This window comes from Chlorocebus sabaeus, chromosome 11, assembly GCF_047675955.1.
Source record: "Chlorocebus sabaeus isolate Y175 chromosome 11, mChlSab1.0.hap1, whole genome shotgun sequence".
NCBI lineage: Eukaryota > Metazoa > Chordata > Mammalia > Primates > Cercopithecidae > Chlorocebus > Chlorocebus sabaeus.
The window spans coordinates 14,374,299-14,393,503 of record NC_132914.1 but is presented as its reverse complement, the minus strand read 5'-3'; the positions used below and the strand labels follow the sequence as shown (position 1 = coordinate 14,393,503).

General features: G+C 41.5%; 1 protein-coding gene across 2 annotated transcripts in view; it reads left to right on the top strand.

Annotated features, from left to right (window-relative positions):
• GRIN2B (glutamate ionotropic receptor NMDA type subunit 2B) overlaps positions 1 to 19,205 on the top strand; it is a 432,541-nt gene that overhangs the window by 354,258 nt on the left and 59,078 nt on the right. For both annotated transcript variants that reach the window (XM_037990318.2, XM_007967728.3), the window contains 4 exons: positions 11,556 to 11,758; positions 12,553 to 12,724; positions 12,943 to 13,096; positions 16,648 to 16,773. In XM_037990318.2, the coding sequence (XP_037846246.1) occupies positions 11,556 to 11,758; positions 12,553 to 12,724; positions 12,943 to 13,096; positions 16,648 to 16,773 (655 nt within the window). The remainder of the gene's footprint in view (positions 1 to 11,555; positions 11,759 to 12,552; positions 12,725 to 12,942; positions 13,097 to 16,647; positions 16,774 to 19,205) is intronic.

Sequence of the window (19,205 nt, the reverse complement as noted above, 5' to 3'; positions counted from 1 at the left end):
CCCTAGACCATCTAATGCTATGGCAGGCCCAAGGCACACAGAACTGCCAAGGAGAATAGGACAGGCAAGTATTCTAGATCAGCATCATTTATTAGACATTATTACGACATGCCTGATACTGTTCTCTGCATTTTATGTGCCTTGTGACACATATTATTAATATTAATATGTGGCACATAACATTAATATTTGTGGCATTGAGGAGTGGTAAAAAACAAAGGCTTTGGTGTCAGACTGCCTGTGTTCGAATCCTGTTTCTGCCATTTACTTGGTTTGGGGAACCCCTAAGTGGGGGTCTTAAAGGACCCTTCTGGGTTATGAGCTGTTAATCCTGGGAAGGAACTTGTAGAAGGAGTGCATGGGGAGTAGAAGGGGAGACGGAAGGCATGCAAATGACTGCACCTGGTAGCAGGGTCTGGCACATGGACCAGGTGTTAGGAGATGCCAAGTGACCTGCTGAGTGCATTTGGCTGTGACTGTAGACTCTGTGGCTGTCCAAGCACCCCCACAAGGCCTGGCCAGGAAGAGAATGCAGCCACAGGTCACTAACCAAACAATGGGAACTCCAGCCCATTGGCCCTGCCTAAACCCAAGACTCAAAGAGCTTGAGTGGAGGACCCCTGCTGCTTCTTCCTTTGGCGAGACACTTGTTTAGGAATGACTGAGGAATCTGCCTGTCACTTGCAACCCAACTTACTTCTTGGCTCCTGAGATGTTCACAGAAATTGGCGATGATAAATGTCACTACTGCCACCACAACCACTGTCATTTACTCAGGGCTCACCATGCTCTGGGCACTTTACAAAGCACTTTATGTACATTATTTTATTTAATTTTCATCAGAACCCCACAGATAGTTATATTGCCATTTATGAATGAAATACACAGTGCATTATGAGAATTGTTTTGATTATAAAGAATAGACACACAACTTGAACCAGCTTAAGCAAAAGACAACTTTATTATAGGATGCTGGATCATCTCAACAGAACTCACAATGGTGATGTGGTTGAGCCCCCAGAAGAGCCATAAACCAGGACTCTGATGCTGTCATATATCTCACTCATACTCTCACTTGTATTTACTTTTCAGTGACTTCTGGCTTCATTCTTCTCTTTCCATAGTCAGTTTCTCCATAGGCTACAAAACATGGCTTCCCAGGGCTTCTGAATTTTACATATTATAGCTTATGCCACTAGAATGAGACTGACTTAACATTCTCCTGGGTCCTACCAAAAATCCCAAGGATTTGATCCAGCCAGTCAGGTGCCCCAACTCCTCAACCTCTCAGCTGTGGCTGGGTCAGTGGGTAGACCAGGGGGTGAAATAAAATGGCAACCTCCACAGGACCACATGGTTGGAGTTGAGGAAGGGGCACTTCACAAGAGGAGGAGATAAAGATTTACAGTGAGGGGTGAGAGGGGAGAGTGAGTTAGAAGGAGAGGCAGGGATGGCTGGTTGGTAGCCTAACAGTAGCCATCCACAGCACAGGGTTTAAAAAATTAAGGAACTCATCCAGACTCACAGGCAACCAATGATGGGAAAGCAAGGATTCAAATTAGGCATTTCTGACTTCAAAGTCTATGTTCCTTACTAATATGACAAATTAGAATAAAGTAGGGTGAATGAATGAGTGAATACACACATATATACATATTTGCCTAAGTACTAATGAAGACCTTGCCAAGTCAGTGCTCAAATCCAGAGAGTCACAGTTCAGAATCGTCCAACGCTACACACTTTTGCTCTATCCTCACAACTGTCATTTGAGAATAAAGGTAGAGAGTAATGACAAGGTAACCTGATGACAAGCAGTGTCAGTGATTGCAGCCTATGGCCCAGTTCCCAAAAGCAGATTCTAACAGCACCCCTAGAACCCAATCATCATTTATCAGTCAGCAGGTCAACATTGCTGCTGAGCTGTGTTCTGGAATAAGCCAAGGCCTTGAGCATGATGCACTCATGTCCAGGAGGAAGCTGATTCCAAGGGAGTGGTCTGTTTGACAGGTTCCTCACTGTGTCCTGCATATTCCAGAAGATGGTTTGGGACCCAGTTTTGTTGTTTCAGGAGACAGGTCTTCATTGGAAGAAGGCATATCAAAGGTGAAGGTAGAGCTCAGCTCTCACTAATTGAGCTCCTTTAAGTCTAAGAATAGGACTCTGAGGATTATGGCTTCCCAAGGATGGAGAGTTGTGGCTTGGAGTTTTTGAGCCACAAACTTGTGCCAAGAGGCATTAGATGCTTCAGGAAATCCTGCTGAATCTTTCCACCTATTTGGGCCTGTTTAGCAAACTGTTTACAAAATTCTCTGACCTAAAAGAATTAATGTTCTTTTCTAAAATGGCATCTTGTCCCAGGGAGGAGTTTATGGTGAGGCACCACCTCGCCCAGTGGGACTCTTTGGATTCAAGACCTTTGGTAAATTCAGAAGAGTACTAGCATTTTTGTTCCTGTGATTTGTTTTTATTTGCACATGAATTAAAATAGTGAATGAAACCAAAAGAACCTCATCAAGTTTACCCTGATGTTTGGAAAAAATTGAGTTAAAAGCTTGGGAAGTGGAGTTTGTTCATTATTTCCCCCTTGACAACTGCAAGCCACTTGCACAAAAAAATTATGTTTCTGGGAGGAAGTCACATTAAGGAGCTGCACTGATGTTTTCAATTGTAGTAGTAATAGTTATAATGAGGAAGAGGAGAAAAAATAGCAAATACTTGCAGAAAACGAATGAGCCAGGCACAGAGAGATTAAATAACTCATCCAAGGTCACACAGCTTGTCAGTACCCTGCCTCCCACTGCCACCTGCCACCATTCTGCCTATGTGGCCCCCATTATGAACTTCAGTTGTCACTTGTCATGAACCCTTTAGACACAACCATCAGGGATCTTGGGAGACTAGGGTGAGCTGAAACAGACTCTTCTACTCTCTTAGATCACAGTAAGTTTGCAAAGAATAGAGAGGTCATCAATATTTTCTTGGTAACATAGCATGGTAAAAAAAAATATGAGCTGCTAGAGTCAAACAAAACAGAGATAAAATTCTGGTCCCTCAACGAGCCTTGGGCTTTTGGGTCTATATTGTAGGCAATTAATAATATCCACCTTTTTTAGTGTCAATGAATTGATAGACCTCCGCGAGAAGTGCCTGGCCCTCGGCCTGGTCCCTAATGGCTCTAATTACTCTAATATGATCACATCTCCATCCGTGGTGTTATCTGAAATGACCATAACTGCTCTCTGGTGCTGAGGGAATCAACAACTTCTATTCCTGGCAGGTAAGTCTGCTCTACCTCCCCCATTTTCCCATTCCTTCACTCTCCAGAGTAGGAAAGATGGAAGGAGGGATAAGCAGAGAACAGGAGTCACCCAGAGGGCAGTGCCCAGCAGCAACAATGGGTACACACAGCGCTCAGGGGGCCTGGACTCTCGGAGAGACAGGGCTCAGCCAGGGATAGCATCTGAGGCCTGAGATGGCAATGGATGTCTCAGTGTCCCTCGGGGAGCCACGCAGGTGCCAGGCAGTGTTGGCCGGATGGACTTCCCTTCAGCATGTGTACCCAGAGCCTTTGGTCCCCAGCTTAGTAAGTGACGAGGCAGTCATCGGCCAAAGGCAGTCATGGATCAAATTTAAATATGGAAATTATTTTCAAGCACACTTTTCAAAAACTGAATTTCTAAACCTAGATGTCAGTGAATATGCAAATAATTAGGAGAAGAAGCATTAAAGCCATGGCAGTGGCCTTCTTAGATACTCACTGCAGCAGATTGTGCCATTGCACTTAGAGCGTTTCACATAGAACTGAGTCTGTCCAAGGTAACCTTATAATCAGGAAGGCTGAAGAGAGACAGAATAAAGCAGGCTTTACATCTTACATCATTTTCATGGACAAAACAACACTGGAGGGAGATCTAGTGAAGGGTTTGTGGAGGGTGTGCAATGACATCAGTCATTAATTTACTGAGCACATAGTCGTTATTCATGCCATTACAAGGGACAAAAGGAGGCATCTAATATAGTCCCTGCCCTCGAAGGGCTTAAAGACCAATTCAGAGACATGAATTTTGAAATACAGCTAACATTTTAATATGATAGTTAAAGGGAGAGGTTGACCCACAAAATTATTACAAGTGATCAAATAACAAAACTCTTTCTCTGGGCTGGGGTGATCAGGGACAGTATCATGGCAATGGAGAGGTCTGAGAAGGACCAAGGAGAATGCAGAACATTCCTGAAACATGGAAAGGGACAGACCTGTGGGCAGAGGAAGGCCATGTGCAACAACAGCAAGCAAAATGGCATCTCTGTCACGTGCAGTATAGGAAAAGCTACATGCAAAAGTATACTAAGACCAAAGGAGGACACTTTGGGAATGGGGTAGATTGTTTTACAAGTCAGATAGGAAACCAAACGCTCCATTTAAAAAGGCATATTATGTTTTACTGCAAAAGAAAAACAGTAAAATTTTGTGCACAGAAAAACAACCAGTCAGAAGACAAATCTCAGAGTGGGAAAAATGTTTTAAGCATACCTGACAGATGAAGGGTTACTATCGTAGTACACCAGGAGCTCTTCTCTATGAACAGATAAGACAAACAACTCAATAGAAAATGGAGAAAAGATGTGACTAGAGGGTAAAGGAGGAAAACCTAAATGGCTAAGAGATATAGAAAGGTGCTTGAGCTCACCGTGAGGCAAGGAGATGAACATTAGAGCAGGAAGATATTGTTTTTCATTCTTCAGATTGGCAAGCATTTAGTAGTGATAAAAACTTAGTGCTGGTGAGAGTGTGAGCAGGATGCACTCTTGTGCTTTGCTTATAGGAATTTCAATTGTTGCAAACTGTTGTATTCTGGCACCATTGAGAATATTTAAAAACATACATATCTTTTTGTTCCACTTTTTCATTACTGGGAATTGATGCCTTAGAAATACCAAGATTTGTATTATGTCTTTTGGTTAATTTTTTGGAAATATCATAAATATCATAGGGGTATGCTTGAATAAATCAAGGCACATTCATTATAATAGGCTACTATGCAGTTCTTAAAAGGAGTTAGATCTACTATTGGAAGAAATTCCCTACAGAGGTGGGAAAAGTAAGTGGTAGAGAAATGTGTGTATTATGATTCGATTTAGGAAACACACATACATACATACAGAGTCACACAAATCCCCTTATTTGTATATATGTAGATGTATTTTGAATGGATACAGATAGTGCAGGACCATACAGTGCTAGAATGTTCACTTGGTTACAAAGAAACCAGGGGGAGAGGTGGTGCTTTAGTTTGAATGTGTCCCCCAAAGTTCATGTGTTGGAAACTTAATCCTCTATGCAACGTTGTTGAGAGGTGGGACCTTTTAGAGGCAATTAGGTCCTGAGGCTCTGCCCTCATGAGTGAATGAATGACATTATCACAGTAGTCGGTTGCTTAACCAGACAGCGGATTTGTTATAAAAGTGAGCTTGGCCCTCTCCTGCTCTCTCTCACACACATACTCTCTTGCCCTTCTGCCTTCTGTATGGGATGATGCAGCAAGAAGGCCCTTGCCAGATGCCAACACCTTTATATTGGACTTTCTAGCCTCTAGAAGTGTGAGGGATACATTTTTTAAAAAATTAATAAATTACCCAGTCTGCGGCATTTTTTTATAGTAGCAAAAAACAAAGTAAAGATAGGTAAATAGAGAAAAATAAAGATTGAGCAAAATGAAGTATTATCATATACTCAAACATTAAAAATCCTCAGAGTGAAGATGTATAGCTTTGGGGGTAGGGAAGTGAGGGTGTCCTCCTGTCCTCGGATTTCTGCTCTATTCGGAGTCTGCAGGACAGAATGGGATGCAGAATTTGGGCTGCCTTGCAGCGACTCTGTCTGTTCCTTTAGCTTGCTCAGGGAAATAGCATGTAGCTTTAAGTTTCACATTTTAAAAGTCAGATGAAGGCGTAAAATAAGCAGCAAGTGTTTTGCGTTAGATCCAGATGTCATCTCAAGCAAAAAACAAAAATGCTTTGATTTTTGAAAAATAACCTTTGACGCCTAAAGAGGCTCTAATAAGTGCTTTTGTTCCAGAATCTTAAAAAAATGACTTTCTGTGCAGATGAGAGAGGCAGCCCGAGGAGACCGATGTCCTTTGCTAATCTGTGCAAGGACTGCAGCAGCCGCAATACCCTGCCCTGTTCCCCTCTCCCTTCTTCTCAATGACACATTCGCCCTTCTGCTCACATCAACTGTTCATGGTGGAGGGACAAACGTGGGGGCTTCAGAGAAGAACACGGTCTCTGTGGTCTTTTTTAATGTGTGGCCTTGTCAGAGTGCTAATTTGTGCCAATTTCACTGGCAGTAATGGAGGAATCTGTTAGCAGAAGGAAGACTTTGAAGTCTAAAAGCATTACAGATTAGTTCCCTAGAATTTTCCTAAGGGAAGCCTTATGAGCCAAGTCCACTCGAAGATACTCCACAGGTTTGTAAGGTAGACTTCCTTCCGAGGAGAAATTCCCAGCTATTCAGCCTGTACCAAGAGAACCAAACCAGAAACTCCAAAACATCATTCCTTGTTTTTCTGGGGGAAAAAAAAAAAAAAAAACCTAGGCAAATATTTTTTTTTCTCTTGAGAAAGATGATTTTGGTCCTCAAGAGATCTTTTTAAATATTAGAATGGCAGATAACTGAATCTTTTGTAGACAGATGTTGTGAAATGTGCTTGTGGTAATGATGTTTGTTTAGTGTTTCCCTCAAAGGAATTCTGAGTGCTTTACAGTCATTTTTCTTCATTATTTCTGAAGGTTTTTTTATTTTCCTGATCCTATTTTAATCTCAAGCATAAATTCTTCCTTCAGTTCTTCTTGCTACATTGTCTCTGAAATATCTCCTGTTAGCCTCATGCTCTACTACTGTCTGCACTTCCAGGATTGTATACTCACACCACTTCAGACATCCTTTCAAGATGTTTGCTTGGTAGCTCCGGCTTCTCTTTCTCTATTTGCTATGTTTCTTTGCTCTTTCAAACTTTTCCATTTATATTTTTCACCATACTTTCTCCCCCTTGAGAGAAGGATTGCTTGAAATACACCTTGTTCTTCTACATAATTTTTTTTTCCTTTTTCATTAATTTTAGTTGTTTACTCATTTCTAACCTGCCTTGCTCCATAAAGAATTGGCAGTGACTATCTACACATGTTCTTTAACATGAGCCCTGTTGGTTGGAATTGGAAATCTGATATTTGTAGATTTTCTTTTTCAAAAAAGTTTCACCTTTCAGTACTCAAGGAATTTAACTTTCCTTCTCATTTCTTTTCTTGTTTCCTTGAAGAAACAAGAAAAAAGAAATCACGACTTTAAGACAAGTTCATATTTTGTAGAAACAAATTGGATACTGCTATCCCTTCAAAAAGTAACCTCTAAAAGCACCTCGTCATTGGGCTTTAATCTGTAGGATGTAGAGAGCCCCTGTCATAAAGAAATTATGATCATGAAATTATGTGGAAGGCACCTCAGAATTCCACACACTTATTTTTACAGATGCAGAAACTGAGGTTCACAGTGTTTTAGAAATGTGTTTATAGTCTCAGAAATACTCAGAGACATGTTTAGAATTCATTTAGAAGACAAGTCACCTGGAACATTTAAAAAATCATTAAAGAAGGTAGTAGATAGCATGAAATGATGAATAACTGGGTTCCGGGCAGTGGTGAGCTGGTGGATGTTTAACAACAGGGGCTGGGGCTGGACAGAGGGAGCCTGATTGATAGTGTTTGCCACCTTCATGGTGCCCATGCCAGTTTCAAGCTATCAGCCTGACACCCTTGAACCAGGAGTTGGGAAGAGATGAGCACAATCCAGTCAGCTTTTGAGAGTGGCAGAGATCATCCGGCTACAGTGAGTAGGCCCTTAAGGAGGAGAACTGTGCTAGACCATTGCTCCCCATGCCTCAGACCTTACAGTTGTGAAGAATAATCCATTTTCATTTAGCCTCTGCACCACTCTGCTCCTTCACTTTTGCTCTTGCTTTGGCAGATAAATAATCTTACCTCCTCAGCTATCATTTACATTTCAAGCCCCAGCTCAAAATGAGGATCTGTGAGATTTCTTGTGATTCTTTTGGAAATCGTCACTTCTACTCTGAATGACAGAGTATTTATATCTTTTATTAGAGTAATTACCAAAGCCTAACTTGTCCATGGATAGTGGATATTAATTATCAAAGCCTATTATTGTTGATAGAGAGTGTCTTTTCTCTCTAGACTGTCCTTGGAGGCAAAGGAACATGTCTTACTCCTTCCTTGTCAGAGAAGCAGTACAGTGTGGTGGGTAGGAGCCCAAGTTCTGGAGTCAGACTGCTTAGCTTCAAGTCACTTACCATGGGACCCTGGGCAAGTCATCAAACCCCTCTGTAGCCATCTGTAAAATGAAACATTAAATGTGAGTCCCAATCTCACAGGCTCACTGTGATATAGTGAGATTACTAGATATAGTCAGTGCCTAGCACATCTATGCCCTCAATAAATGCGACCTGGTATTGTTACCTCTAGCACACAGCCCAGTGCCTGGCACAGAATCAGTGTGCAGTTGGTGGTGGTTGAAATGAATGGACTTGAAGTAAGGATATGACCCAGCTAACTCGGTAGGAAGTTGGGAAAGGGTGTCATAAAGGGAACTGCATGAACAAACTATTGTTGGAGAAATAAGAATGATATATTTAATAAAAATCAGTAGATTATAGAATTATAGGATCAGAACCCAGGTTTCCAGCTGTGGTATGATGAACACAGAGCAGGGTAGGATCATTTGTACCTTCCCTTCACCCCATATGCTAGATGATGTATGTCTATAAATATACCATTGTTATTGCAATAGCTTTTGTAGACTGCTGATTGAAATATCTCATTTTCGATGCTGTGCAATTGCTTTTTAAAACATCAAAATGCTAGATTTTGAGTACAAATACTGTTACATTTCATTCAATTTGGTTCAGTCCATCATTCCAACTAATTCATATCTCCTCGAAACTTGATTCTGCAATGCAGTTTATCTTCCCTCCTATCTAGTTTTCTGCTGTCTGCAATTTTGTAACCATGACTTCTATTTTGTTTTCCAAAATACTATCCAGGCCACTTCTAAGAACAGAGTCCCCTGACATGACACTAGTGACTTTTTCTACGTTGGCAGTCATTCATTAAACAATCTATTTTTTTCCTTTTTGGGTACAGATTTTAAACTGCTTTCAAATCTATTAAAGTGTGCAATATCCATATTGTTCGCAATAATATCTGAGAAACTCTGCCAAAATGTTATGTCTGTAGCATTTTTTCCCACAGATAAAGTAAGTCTATTAGAAAAGAAAATGGAGCTAGTTTGTTGCAAAGTGTTCCTGATTAATCCATGTTAGCTTTTAATACCAACAACTTCCTTTTCCAAGTTGAACTAAGGATTCATGATGTAAAATAGTGAAGTTAACTGTATCAAGGTAGGCTAGACTCAACCCACAGACTTTGACTCTCTAGGTGAGAAATTTGGGCACAATTCTGAGGACAGTGAGAGATTGTTGAAATTTTTGATTCAGGATTATATGAATTGTGTTTTTTATATTATTATAAAATTGTGTTTTCTGGCAGCAGTGTCCACAATGGACTCTGGGGGGACCTTTAGTGAGATTTGAAATTTCCTGCAATAATCTCAGAATGGGCCACTGGGCTATATTAGGCTAGGCTAGTAGCAATAAAGATAGAAGAGAATAAATTTGGATTTAAGAGAAAAAAAGTCAAAAGGGACTATTGAGGGAAGATGATAGGAAATAAATAAATAAATAAATAAATAATAAATAGGTACTTTAGGGCTTCTCAACCTTTTACACATTATTGAAGGTGCAGAATATAAAACCAATTTGGCCACTGGGGTAAATAGGCCTGTTTGGGGATGGGGTACCAATGTTGGGGGCCCCCAGGACTAAGTCTCTCCTCTCCCAATTCCTACCTGCCCCAACTGGCAGAGGACATTAGTATCTCCACTGGCTGCAGAGCCATTTGGAAATTTCTGTTTTAGAAATAAGTAGTCTTAGTAATATGAGAAAAAAACATCTTGTACTAAAATCAGGATCAACAGTTCAGAGAAGTCTATATACATGAAGGAAAGCAAATGTTTGGTTCGGTGCATGATTCTGAAGAAGCAAAACATCATTTATACCCTTGAAAGAAAACCAACCAGCATCAGTCAAACAGGGACTGTGTAGGTACCAAATAAGATTGCCCAAGCCACCAAGCCACTGCTTGCATTATAATGATGCAGTAACACAAGGGCAGGGGCTGTGCAGGCTACTGGACAAAGAAACCAAGGAGGGAGTCTGGGTTTTGCATTAATTTGGAAATCCAAGCCGATTTGCTTGAACATTTACAAAGTGCTACCAACTTGTTGCTTCTTATTGATTTCTGTAGTTAATAAATTAAGTAGTGCTGTAGTTCCTGGTGCCTCACCTGTTCTACTAATTTACATTGCTGCATGGAGGAAATCATAGATTGAGAAAATGTAGGTGCTTGCAATCCATAATTCCTTATGATAATTGAAGATGCTCAGTTATAGAAAATAAGCAAGTATTCCCTCTTTCTCCATTAAACTCAATGAGACAGAGAGATCAAGAGCCCCCCAACAAAGCCATGTCGATTCCCTTATAAATAGGAATGAGTGGCTCTTCTGAAAAATAATGGAACCCATACATTTCTCAGGATGGTTGCCAGCAGGCCGCCATGTTCATGATTCAGGGGCACTGGCCTTTCACACTGGAGTCCATGTGGATGGTGCTCCCTGGTGTTGGGGCACTCAGCCTGTGTGGCCATAGGTGGTGTCTCACAGAGAGACATATCTGATTCATCCCAGGGCTTCCACCCAGCCCAGGAGGTGCACATCTGCATTGACCCATGTTCGTCCCCAGCCTAACTGTGCTCCCTTCCCAAACAGTGTTAGTATTCTTTAATCCCAATTTGTAATTTTATTCCAATTCAGATCCACCTAGCTCTCCCCACTGGATCTCTTCTACAGTCAAAGCACATCCTTTTGGCTCATTTGCTCCCATTGTTCTGTTGACCTTTCCACAGCTATCTGCTGCTCTCCCCATCATGCTCCTTGTTACAGTTAAGTAGAAAAAACTGGTAGCCACACATAATGCAGGCAACTCCAGCATCCTCACAGCACTTACTACACAGTGCTGCAAGATATTTGTTTACATATCTGACTCTACTCACTATGAGCTTCATGAAGGATAGAATGATGCTTCTTTGAGCCATGGGTCTTGGCAGGGTGCCAGCACACAGTAGGTTCTCATTTAATGTTTGGTAAGTGAGTGATAAATGAATGTATTGCCTTTCTTACATTTGGACACAGTAGTCTCATTTGGGGCATATGACTAGAGAGAAGAAAAAGCATTCCTCTCTCTAGTTTGTACAATGTTGGCACTTGTTGGCTTTTGTTCAACTGCTTCCTGGGATTATTCAGACAATACAGGGACAGGCTGTTATGTTGTGGCCAGAGGTTTCTGATTCTCGTGTTCATCCTTGTGCAGGTGGGGAAGTGGAAAGACAAGTCCCTGCAGATGAAGTACTATGTGTGGCCCCGAATGTGTCCAGAGACTGAAGAGCAGGAAGATGACCATCTGAGCATTGTGACCCTGGAGGAGGCACCATTTGTCATTGTGGAAAGTGTGGACCCTCTGAGTGGAACCTGCATGAGGAACACAGTCCCCTGCCAAAAACGCATAATCACTGAGTATGGCATCCTCTCAATGACTTTGGGTGGCATGGAAGAGTCAGCTTTGATGCACCTGTTAGCACTTGGCTGGCCTGAGACCTGAGGCATGAGAACTGGGCACTGTGTCTGATTTCTAGTTGTTTTTTATCTGTGGGATTACTGGCAGCCCTCTGGTCTGATGTCCCATTCTGTCCAGATGGTGACCTGGGAAAATGATGGCTAACTTCCTATGCTAAACTTTCTCTGGTCTTGCTTGGCCTCAATGATCAGGACCTCAAGTTTATGGAGATTTAAGTTTACTTCTGGTTTTCAAATATGTTTTCTTGGGCCAACATGCCCCAAAATCTTGAGATTTAGAACTATTTTTTGAAAAATATAAAACTAATCTATGCTTTTAAAAGTCAGGATAATGGTTCTCCTTGGTGTGAAGTGCCTAGAGTGGGAAAGAAGAGGCCTCTTGGGTGCTGGTAACTTTTCTGTATCTGGATCTGGGTGCTGATTAAAAAGAGGAGTTCAGTCTGTGAAAATTCATTGAACTGAGGCCTTCAAATATGCACCCTTTTCTTATGTATTTTGTACTTCAAAGGAGAATTAAAATGAAGAGGAAACATATCTCCATGCAATGAGATAATGAGAATAGTGCAGGTCTGCTGTCTGTTTTATTTCTTCACTCGAGTCTAGTATAAATTGTGCTGAGCTGTGAAGGGGGTCTGCTTTGGGATTGGAGGTTTTTTAATGGCAAAGGGTAATAAATGTTGCCTTTTTGTACAAAGCCTTTTTGTTCGTTTGTTTTTGTTTCTTTAATTGGCTAGGAATAAAACAGATGAGGAGCCGGGTTACATCAAAAAATGCTGCAAGGGGTTCTGTATCGACATCCTTAAGAAAATTTCTAAATCTGTGAAGTTCACCTATGACCTTTACCTGGTTACCAATGGCAAGCATGGGAAGAAAATCAATGGAACCTGGAATGGTATGATTGGAGAGGTGAGTGTCCACAAGGGCTGTTTCCATTTTCATTTATTTTCCTTCTTTTAAATATATGTTTTAAACATGCTCACTTTATGCATTTCAGAAAATACAAAATGGCAAATAAGATGTATTGTTCCCACTATATAAAGAAAACCACAGCTAGGCTGTATTTTCCTCGTGGTGGTCCCTTGCCCTCTGAATGTTTTAATTGGAGGATTGCGCCTTTCTCTTAGGTGGTCATGAAGAGGGCCTACATGGCTGTGGGCTCACTCACCATCAATGAGGAACGATCGGAGGTGGTCGACTTCTCTGTGCCCTTCATAGAGACAGGCATCAGTGTCATGGTGTCACGCAGCAATGGGACTGTCTCACCTTCTGCCTTCTTAGGTAAATGATGGGTTTGCTGGTGGAAGGAAATGGATATATGGATGGGGAAGTGAAATAGGGAACAAAGAAGGAGCACATGGCCAGGCTCTTCCAGCTAGGAGGTGGTTTGCTAGGAGCTCAACTCAGTCAGGGACTTCACTTAGGGGACTTCAGAATTAATTACTCTCAAACATGAAAACTGATGAACACCCAGAAAAACAGGAAAGCATAATGCCGTCTAAGAAAGCCGTACCGGACTGGTCCTCAGAGGGCCTACTGTAGTCCCATTCCTGCCATTTAGTCAGCATGTAACCTTGAGCAAATTTGCTCTATCTGGGGACTTGGTTTCCTCATCCACAGGAGAAGTCATTTCAAACAGGCTGATCTCTGAGGCTGCTTCCTGCCGTAATAATTTCTAATTCTGGATATCATTGAAATATCTATTTATTTTTAATTATCTGCAAGAATTGTGCTCAGTGCTACCAAAAAAGGTTTTTTTGTTTCCACGCAAATTTTCTGAGGCTTTGCCAGATAGAGCTGATCTGATTCTTCCTCCCACCCCAGCGCACCCCTCCCCATACCATTCTCTCCAGCATCACTTAAATGTCAAAAATCTCAGATATGATATAAGACTGGGTGAGATGAGGCCAAGATTTCAGTTAGATGAGGTCTTTTGTGAGCTCATACCCCATATTTTTTTCAGGGGCCATGGAATGAGGGGTTGGAAAACAAAACGTCACCTTGAAAACAGAACACTGGGTTAGCAGAAAGGAGACTGGGTTTGGCCTGAACAAGCCGTAAGCCCCTGGACGAGTCAGCATCTCTCTAAGGGACATCAACATTTTTTAAATGGGGCTATTATAGTAGACAGCGACTAACATTTCTTTAAGCTCTAACCATAGGGAATTAATTCAATTAATGCATTGCAAAGTGGAGTTATAGGCTCCATAGAATTTTTCTATAAATTACTCACATTTCTTAGCTAATCTTCTTACAGTGAAGCAAATTCCAGCCTTGCCAATTTTATGTGAAATATGATTAGATAGTACACACTGTATGCAGTAATTCTCATAGCTGCTGTACGTATTTTATTTGCTTTTTTTCCTGTGCAAGGATAATTGGAACTTTAAGAGATATAAACAAAACCACATTCTAATTCTAACCTTGTCAGTACAGCACTACCTTAACTTCTGAACTGGCAGAGCCAGTGGTACATTAATATATCACTGGAATGGCATAGAAATGTCAGGCAGGGTGTGTTTACGTCTGTGTTCAGAGGAGGACCAGTTAGTTATAGGGATAAGAGAAGCCAACATTTATTGAGCACCTACTATATAATGTGCCAGGCATCATTGTACACCCTTTGGTAAGATTAACTCATAAAATGTTATTATACCCATTTTATAGCTTAGGAAACGGAATCTTAGACATATTAAGCCATTTTCCAGCAGTCTCTTGGCTGATAACTGGCAGCTCTAGGATTAAAATCCAGCTATGGTAGCCTTCAGAACCTGTGTTCTAGTACAAATAAGGCCTTTTCAGGGTTCAGCCCCTAACCCAGGAACCAGCATGGGGGACAAAGAACAATGTAATAAAATGAAAAAACACAGACTTTTTGGCTCAGTTTGTAACCTGACCCTGCCACTTTCTGAGTATGAACTGGAAAGAACCTTGACCTCTCAGTCCTAGTTTACTCCTCCATCAAATAAATAAGGCAATCCCTAATGAAAGGGCCATTAGAAGGATTATATATACAGTATGTAGTAAAGTACTTTCTAAATTGTAAAGACCAAAACAGACGATGTATTTTGTGTATAGAAAGTTTCCCTGGGCCTAATGGGAGGAAAAGACCATAGAGGTGATGCTTTTACTCAGTTATTCCCCAATCTTAGACAAAAGAGAAATCAGGGTAGAATTGCAATCAATTAGAGTCAAGTGTGCAGAGGTTTTCTCCGCACCTCTGGAGAGAGCCTTTGAATTGTACCTATTACGCTCGCATCTCTAGCTGCCATTAAAAGGTTTTGCATTTCACAGTTGGTGTGTTAAGCACTGGGGCTTTATCAAGATCTTTTTAAAATTGATTAAGTGACCAAGCTTTTACAATTCCTTTGGGAGTTCGATAATAAAGTAGGTTTCAGAGTAAGAAATATATTTTCTAATTTTCAGCCAATTTTTCCCCTTTTTAAACTTCATCTTTATTAATGATTTGGAAGATGGAGAAAACAGCATGTTAATTCACTTAGTTATGAGTTTACAATGTGCTGTGACAGCTAAAAAGGCCAGAACTATTTTGAGACACAATTGAGGGAGCATTGTATCATGGGACAGAATAGTGATTGTCCCTTTTTATAGGCCTTCACAGAGATGGCTTCTGGAATATCGTATCTAGTTTCGGGACACCTCCAAGCCAGAGAGATATTTAGCTCAACTGGAAAGGATTCAGTGCACATGATTAAAGATATTAAAGAAAGCATGTGTGAAACATTCTTGTACCTTGCCCAGTCTTGTCCCATCAAACCTATCACTTGGTGACGGGGGATAGATTGTAGTTGGTTTGTGAATTACAGCTTAGGCATGTTCCCTTGTCACTTGTTAAATTTCCACCGTTGCAGATAATAATATTTAGCATGGAAGGATTCTTTTTTTTTTTTTTTTTTTCTGAGATAGAGTCTCACTCTGTCGCCCAGGCTGGAGTGCGGTGGCACGATCTCCACTCACTGCAAGCTCCACCTCCCGGGTTCACGCCATTCTCCTGCCTCAGCCTCCCGTGTGGCTGGGACTACAGGCGCCCGGCACCGCGCCCAGCTAATTTTTGTATTTTTAGTAGAGACAGGGTTTCACCGTGTTAGTCAGGATGGTCTCGATCTCCTGACCTCGTGATCCGCCCATCTTGGCCTCCCAAAGTGCTGGGATTACAGGCGTGAGCCACTGCGCCTGGCCAGAAGGATTCTTTAACATTGACTTGTATTCTCATACCCTAATGATGTCTGATAACATACAATACATAAAAGTAGGTGGAAAAAGTGAATCTAGGCCAGGAAGTTTAAGAGAAGTGATACAAGGAGGAAAGGGGGGCTGGTTATGTATTGTACATAATTATTCCTGAACAAATTCAACTCTAAAATAGTAGGTAGGTCTGTTGAGAATGACTGTATCTGCAAGGCTCAGAAGCATTGGGGAAGGCATTTCCAGGCCTCTATTACATGGTGCGGCCATATAGATGAGAACACAAATTGAGTCAGTCCAATACTCACCTCATAGCTAGTACTTCTTCCAATTGTACCATTTACTGAAATACCCAGATATTGGTCCAATATTGGCAGAAACTGCCTCTACAACCTAAAAGGCTCACAGGCATGAAGCTGTCCTTCTCATGTATTTCAAGGAAGACAGTCCTTGCCCTTTAAGGAAATGGTTCAGGTACAATCTAACCTAGGCCCTGGCTTCCTGAAGGCAGACAACACACTGTGGTTTGTTCCCCACCCCCTAAAATATGAAATGAATATGTGAATTAATTCGAAGTCTTTTGCTGTCTGTTTTAACCCTGAGCACTGCTTTTTTCCCTTCCCCAGAGCCATTCAGCGCTGACGTATGGGTGATGATGTTTGTGATGCTGCTAATCGTCTCAGCCGTGGCTGTCTTTGTCTTTGAGTACTTCAGCCCTGTGGGTTATAACAGGTGCCTCGCTGATGGCAGAGGTAAGGCCGGCTGGAACTGCTGCATTTCCCCAATTTTTTTCTCCTATTTTCAAATCTCTGGACTCCTCATTTGTTATCTGCATTTTCCCTAGCATATCCATTTCTGAAAAGGAACCCTCAGGTGAACATTTCTAGGTCACCATCTTGGTGTCTCTTTAGAAATACCCCAGTTAAGATGTTAGTTTGAATCTGTAGGTCGGCTTTATGCCTGGCCCCAAGCCTAGTTGCACTCCCAAGTTAAGGAGAGGAAAAACTGTTGGTAGATATGGGTATAGCATAAACATGTCATAGGAAACTATTTTGATAACCTTAGGCTGTGGGCAGTCTGTTGGAACAGATGTCGCTAACAAGGCAGATTGTACACACATGTTAAGAACAAGAAGAAATGGAATGCCCCAGGGTATTTGCAGGTGGTTGTGGATAGTAGAGTTCCCCAGTGCCAAAGGATCACAACTGAAGTACCAGATCTCCAAAGCATATGCTCCTGGCTTAACCCCCTTGCCAGAGAGTATAAAAGTTGGGTGTTGGAAATAAAATGAATGAGAAAGATCAATTCTCACTCATAGCTGTTATTGGGTATGGTCCAATTTCCTGGGTAGGTGGACCCAGAGATGTGAGGGCTGCCCATGTGTTTGAGGCATTTATGACAGTTTTTAAAAGTTCACATGATTTCTAAAGAGGGGCATGGGATCCTTGTAAATAACTCCTCTAAAACTTCCTGAGAACCCCAGGATTAAGAAATATTCTGCCTTCTCTGAGCCTTCTCCATTCCAGAATGTGAGCTCTATCCTAGAATTATACCTCCAAGAGGAAAGATTCTTAATCCTGGCTACACATAAGAATGATCTATGGGGGTATCTAAAAGACACGGGTGCTTGGACCTCATTTTCTGATTCACCAAGTCTAGGGTGGAGCTTAGACCACTGTATGTTTCAATATAGTGTTTCTCTATATCTTGGTTGCATGTTAAAATAACCAGCCCCACCCTACACCAATTTAATAAGAATCTCTGAGGATAGGGTTTCAGGCAGCAGTATTTTATAAAATCTTCCTCATGCTTCTGTTGGATCCACAGTACAAGCTGTGAAACACCAATTTACTGAAGTATTTCCAAGTGTAGACCTACCTTTTAATTTGGTTTGTGTATTCTGAGATGGGAGTTGGGGTGTCTCCACTGCATGGTACAGTCAGGGGCCTTCCACCTGTGCTTCATCCAGAAGCCATGACCTAGATCCCAGCCTGTGTGGCATCAGTAAGAAGTGGAACATCTGGGAATCACATGAGTATATACTTAGGTCGGCAATGTCAAGAACTAAAGTCAGTGTGCATTGCCTCTCTCCCCTGAAAAAATAGCAGGAACCAAAAATCCAGACTTGCAAAGAAAGCCCAGAGTGAGGGCTTACAATTACTTATTTTACCGAAGGCTGTTTGTCTTCACAGAGGAATTCGACATGGGACCACTTTAAATATCAAGTCTCCTTAGAGCATTTTACAATTTACAAAACTTTAATTTATAAACAACTTTTTAGTTACACATCTGTTGCATGAAATAAGGTCCACACACACAGATGTGTGTGCACAGTTAGATATCAGGTTCAACATGAGTTGTCCCTGATGATTTATTTGGCTGAGCAGATGCTATCAGGATCACAGATTACATCATAAGACCTGTGCAAATATATTGTAAAACTGTGCAGGCAGATGTTCGTTTCTGCAGTGCAGGGGCTACATGGAGATTCAGACAACAGGCAAGATTTTACCACCAGCATAGAGATTGCGGTGAGGTCACAATATATATGGGCAGAAGCCCAAGCACTGTGTGTGCAAAGGTTGGGGGAGCGGGGGAAATCAAAGTCAAAAGCAGCTTCCTTTCTGCCCTTAGATGCATGTAGCCAGGCCAGAATTCTATGACTTCCCCTTTGGCCTTCCTGATATTCTTTTACACACAAGCTTCTACGGCAGGAAACCAGCTGGGAAGTGTTGGCCTTGGAGTGGGGTCAGGTTTGTCTTTGAAATATTGAGTTCTAAGTGCTAGAAGCTAAAGAAAAATCAGGAAAAAGTGCATTCCAAGCCATCTAGCATCAGTGTAAACAGACTTGAAGAGGGTTTGTGAATGGTAGAAAACAATCTTACACAATTCTTGCTGATGTTTTTGGAAGTTAAAATGCATTATTGGTAGATACAAATATAAAATTTAGGAAAAACTGACAGTAATGATTCAAGTGTGACCATAGTGACATAGGCAGCCTGTGTTATTCAGTTTTGATGTGATCTTGACAGGGTCTTGTATATGGGGCAGGTTGATGGCTCCTCCAAAGGGGAGTCATGACTGTTAGTTCAAAAAAGACCATCCCCCACACACCCCAGGCTTTTGGTTTTTCTTCTAAGGAACCCTCTGCAGCCCTCCTGAGAGTCCCTGGAAAAGAGATACA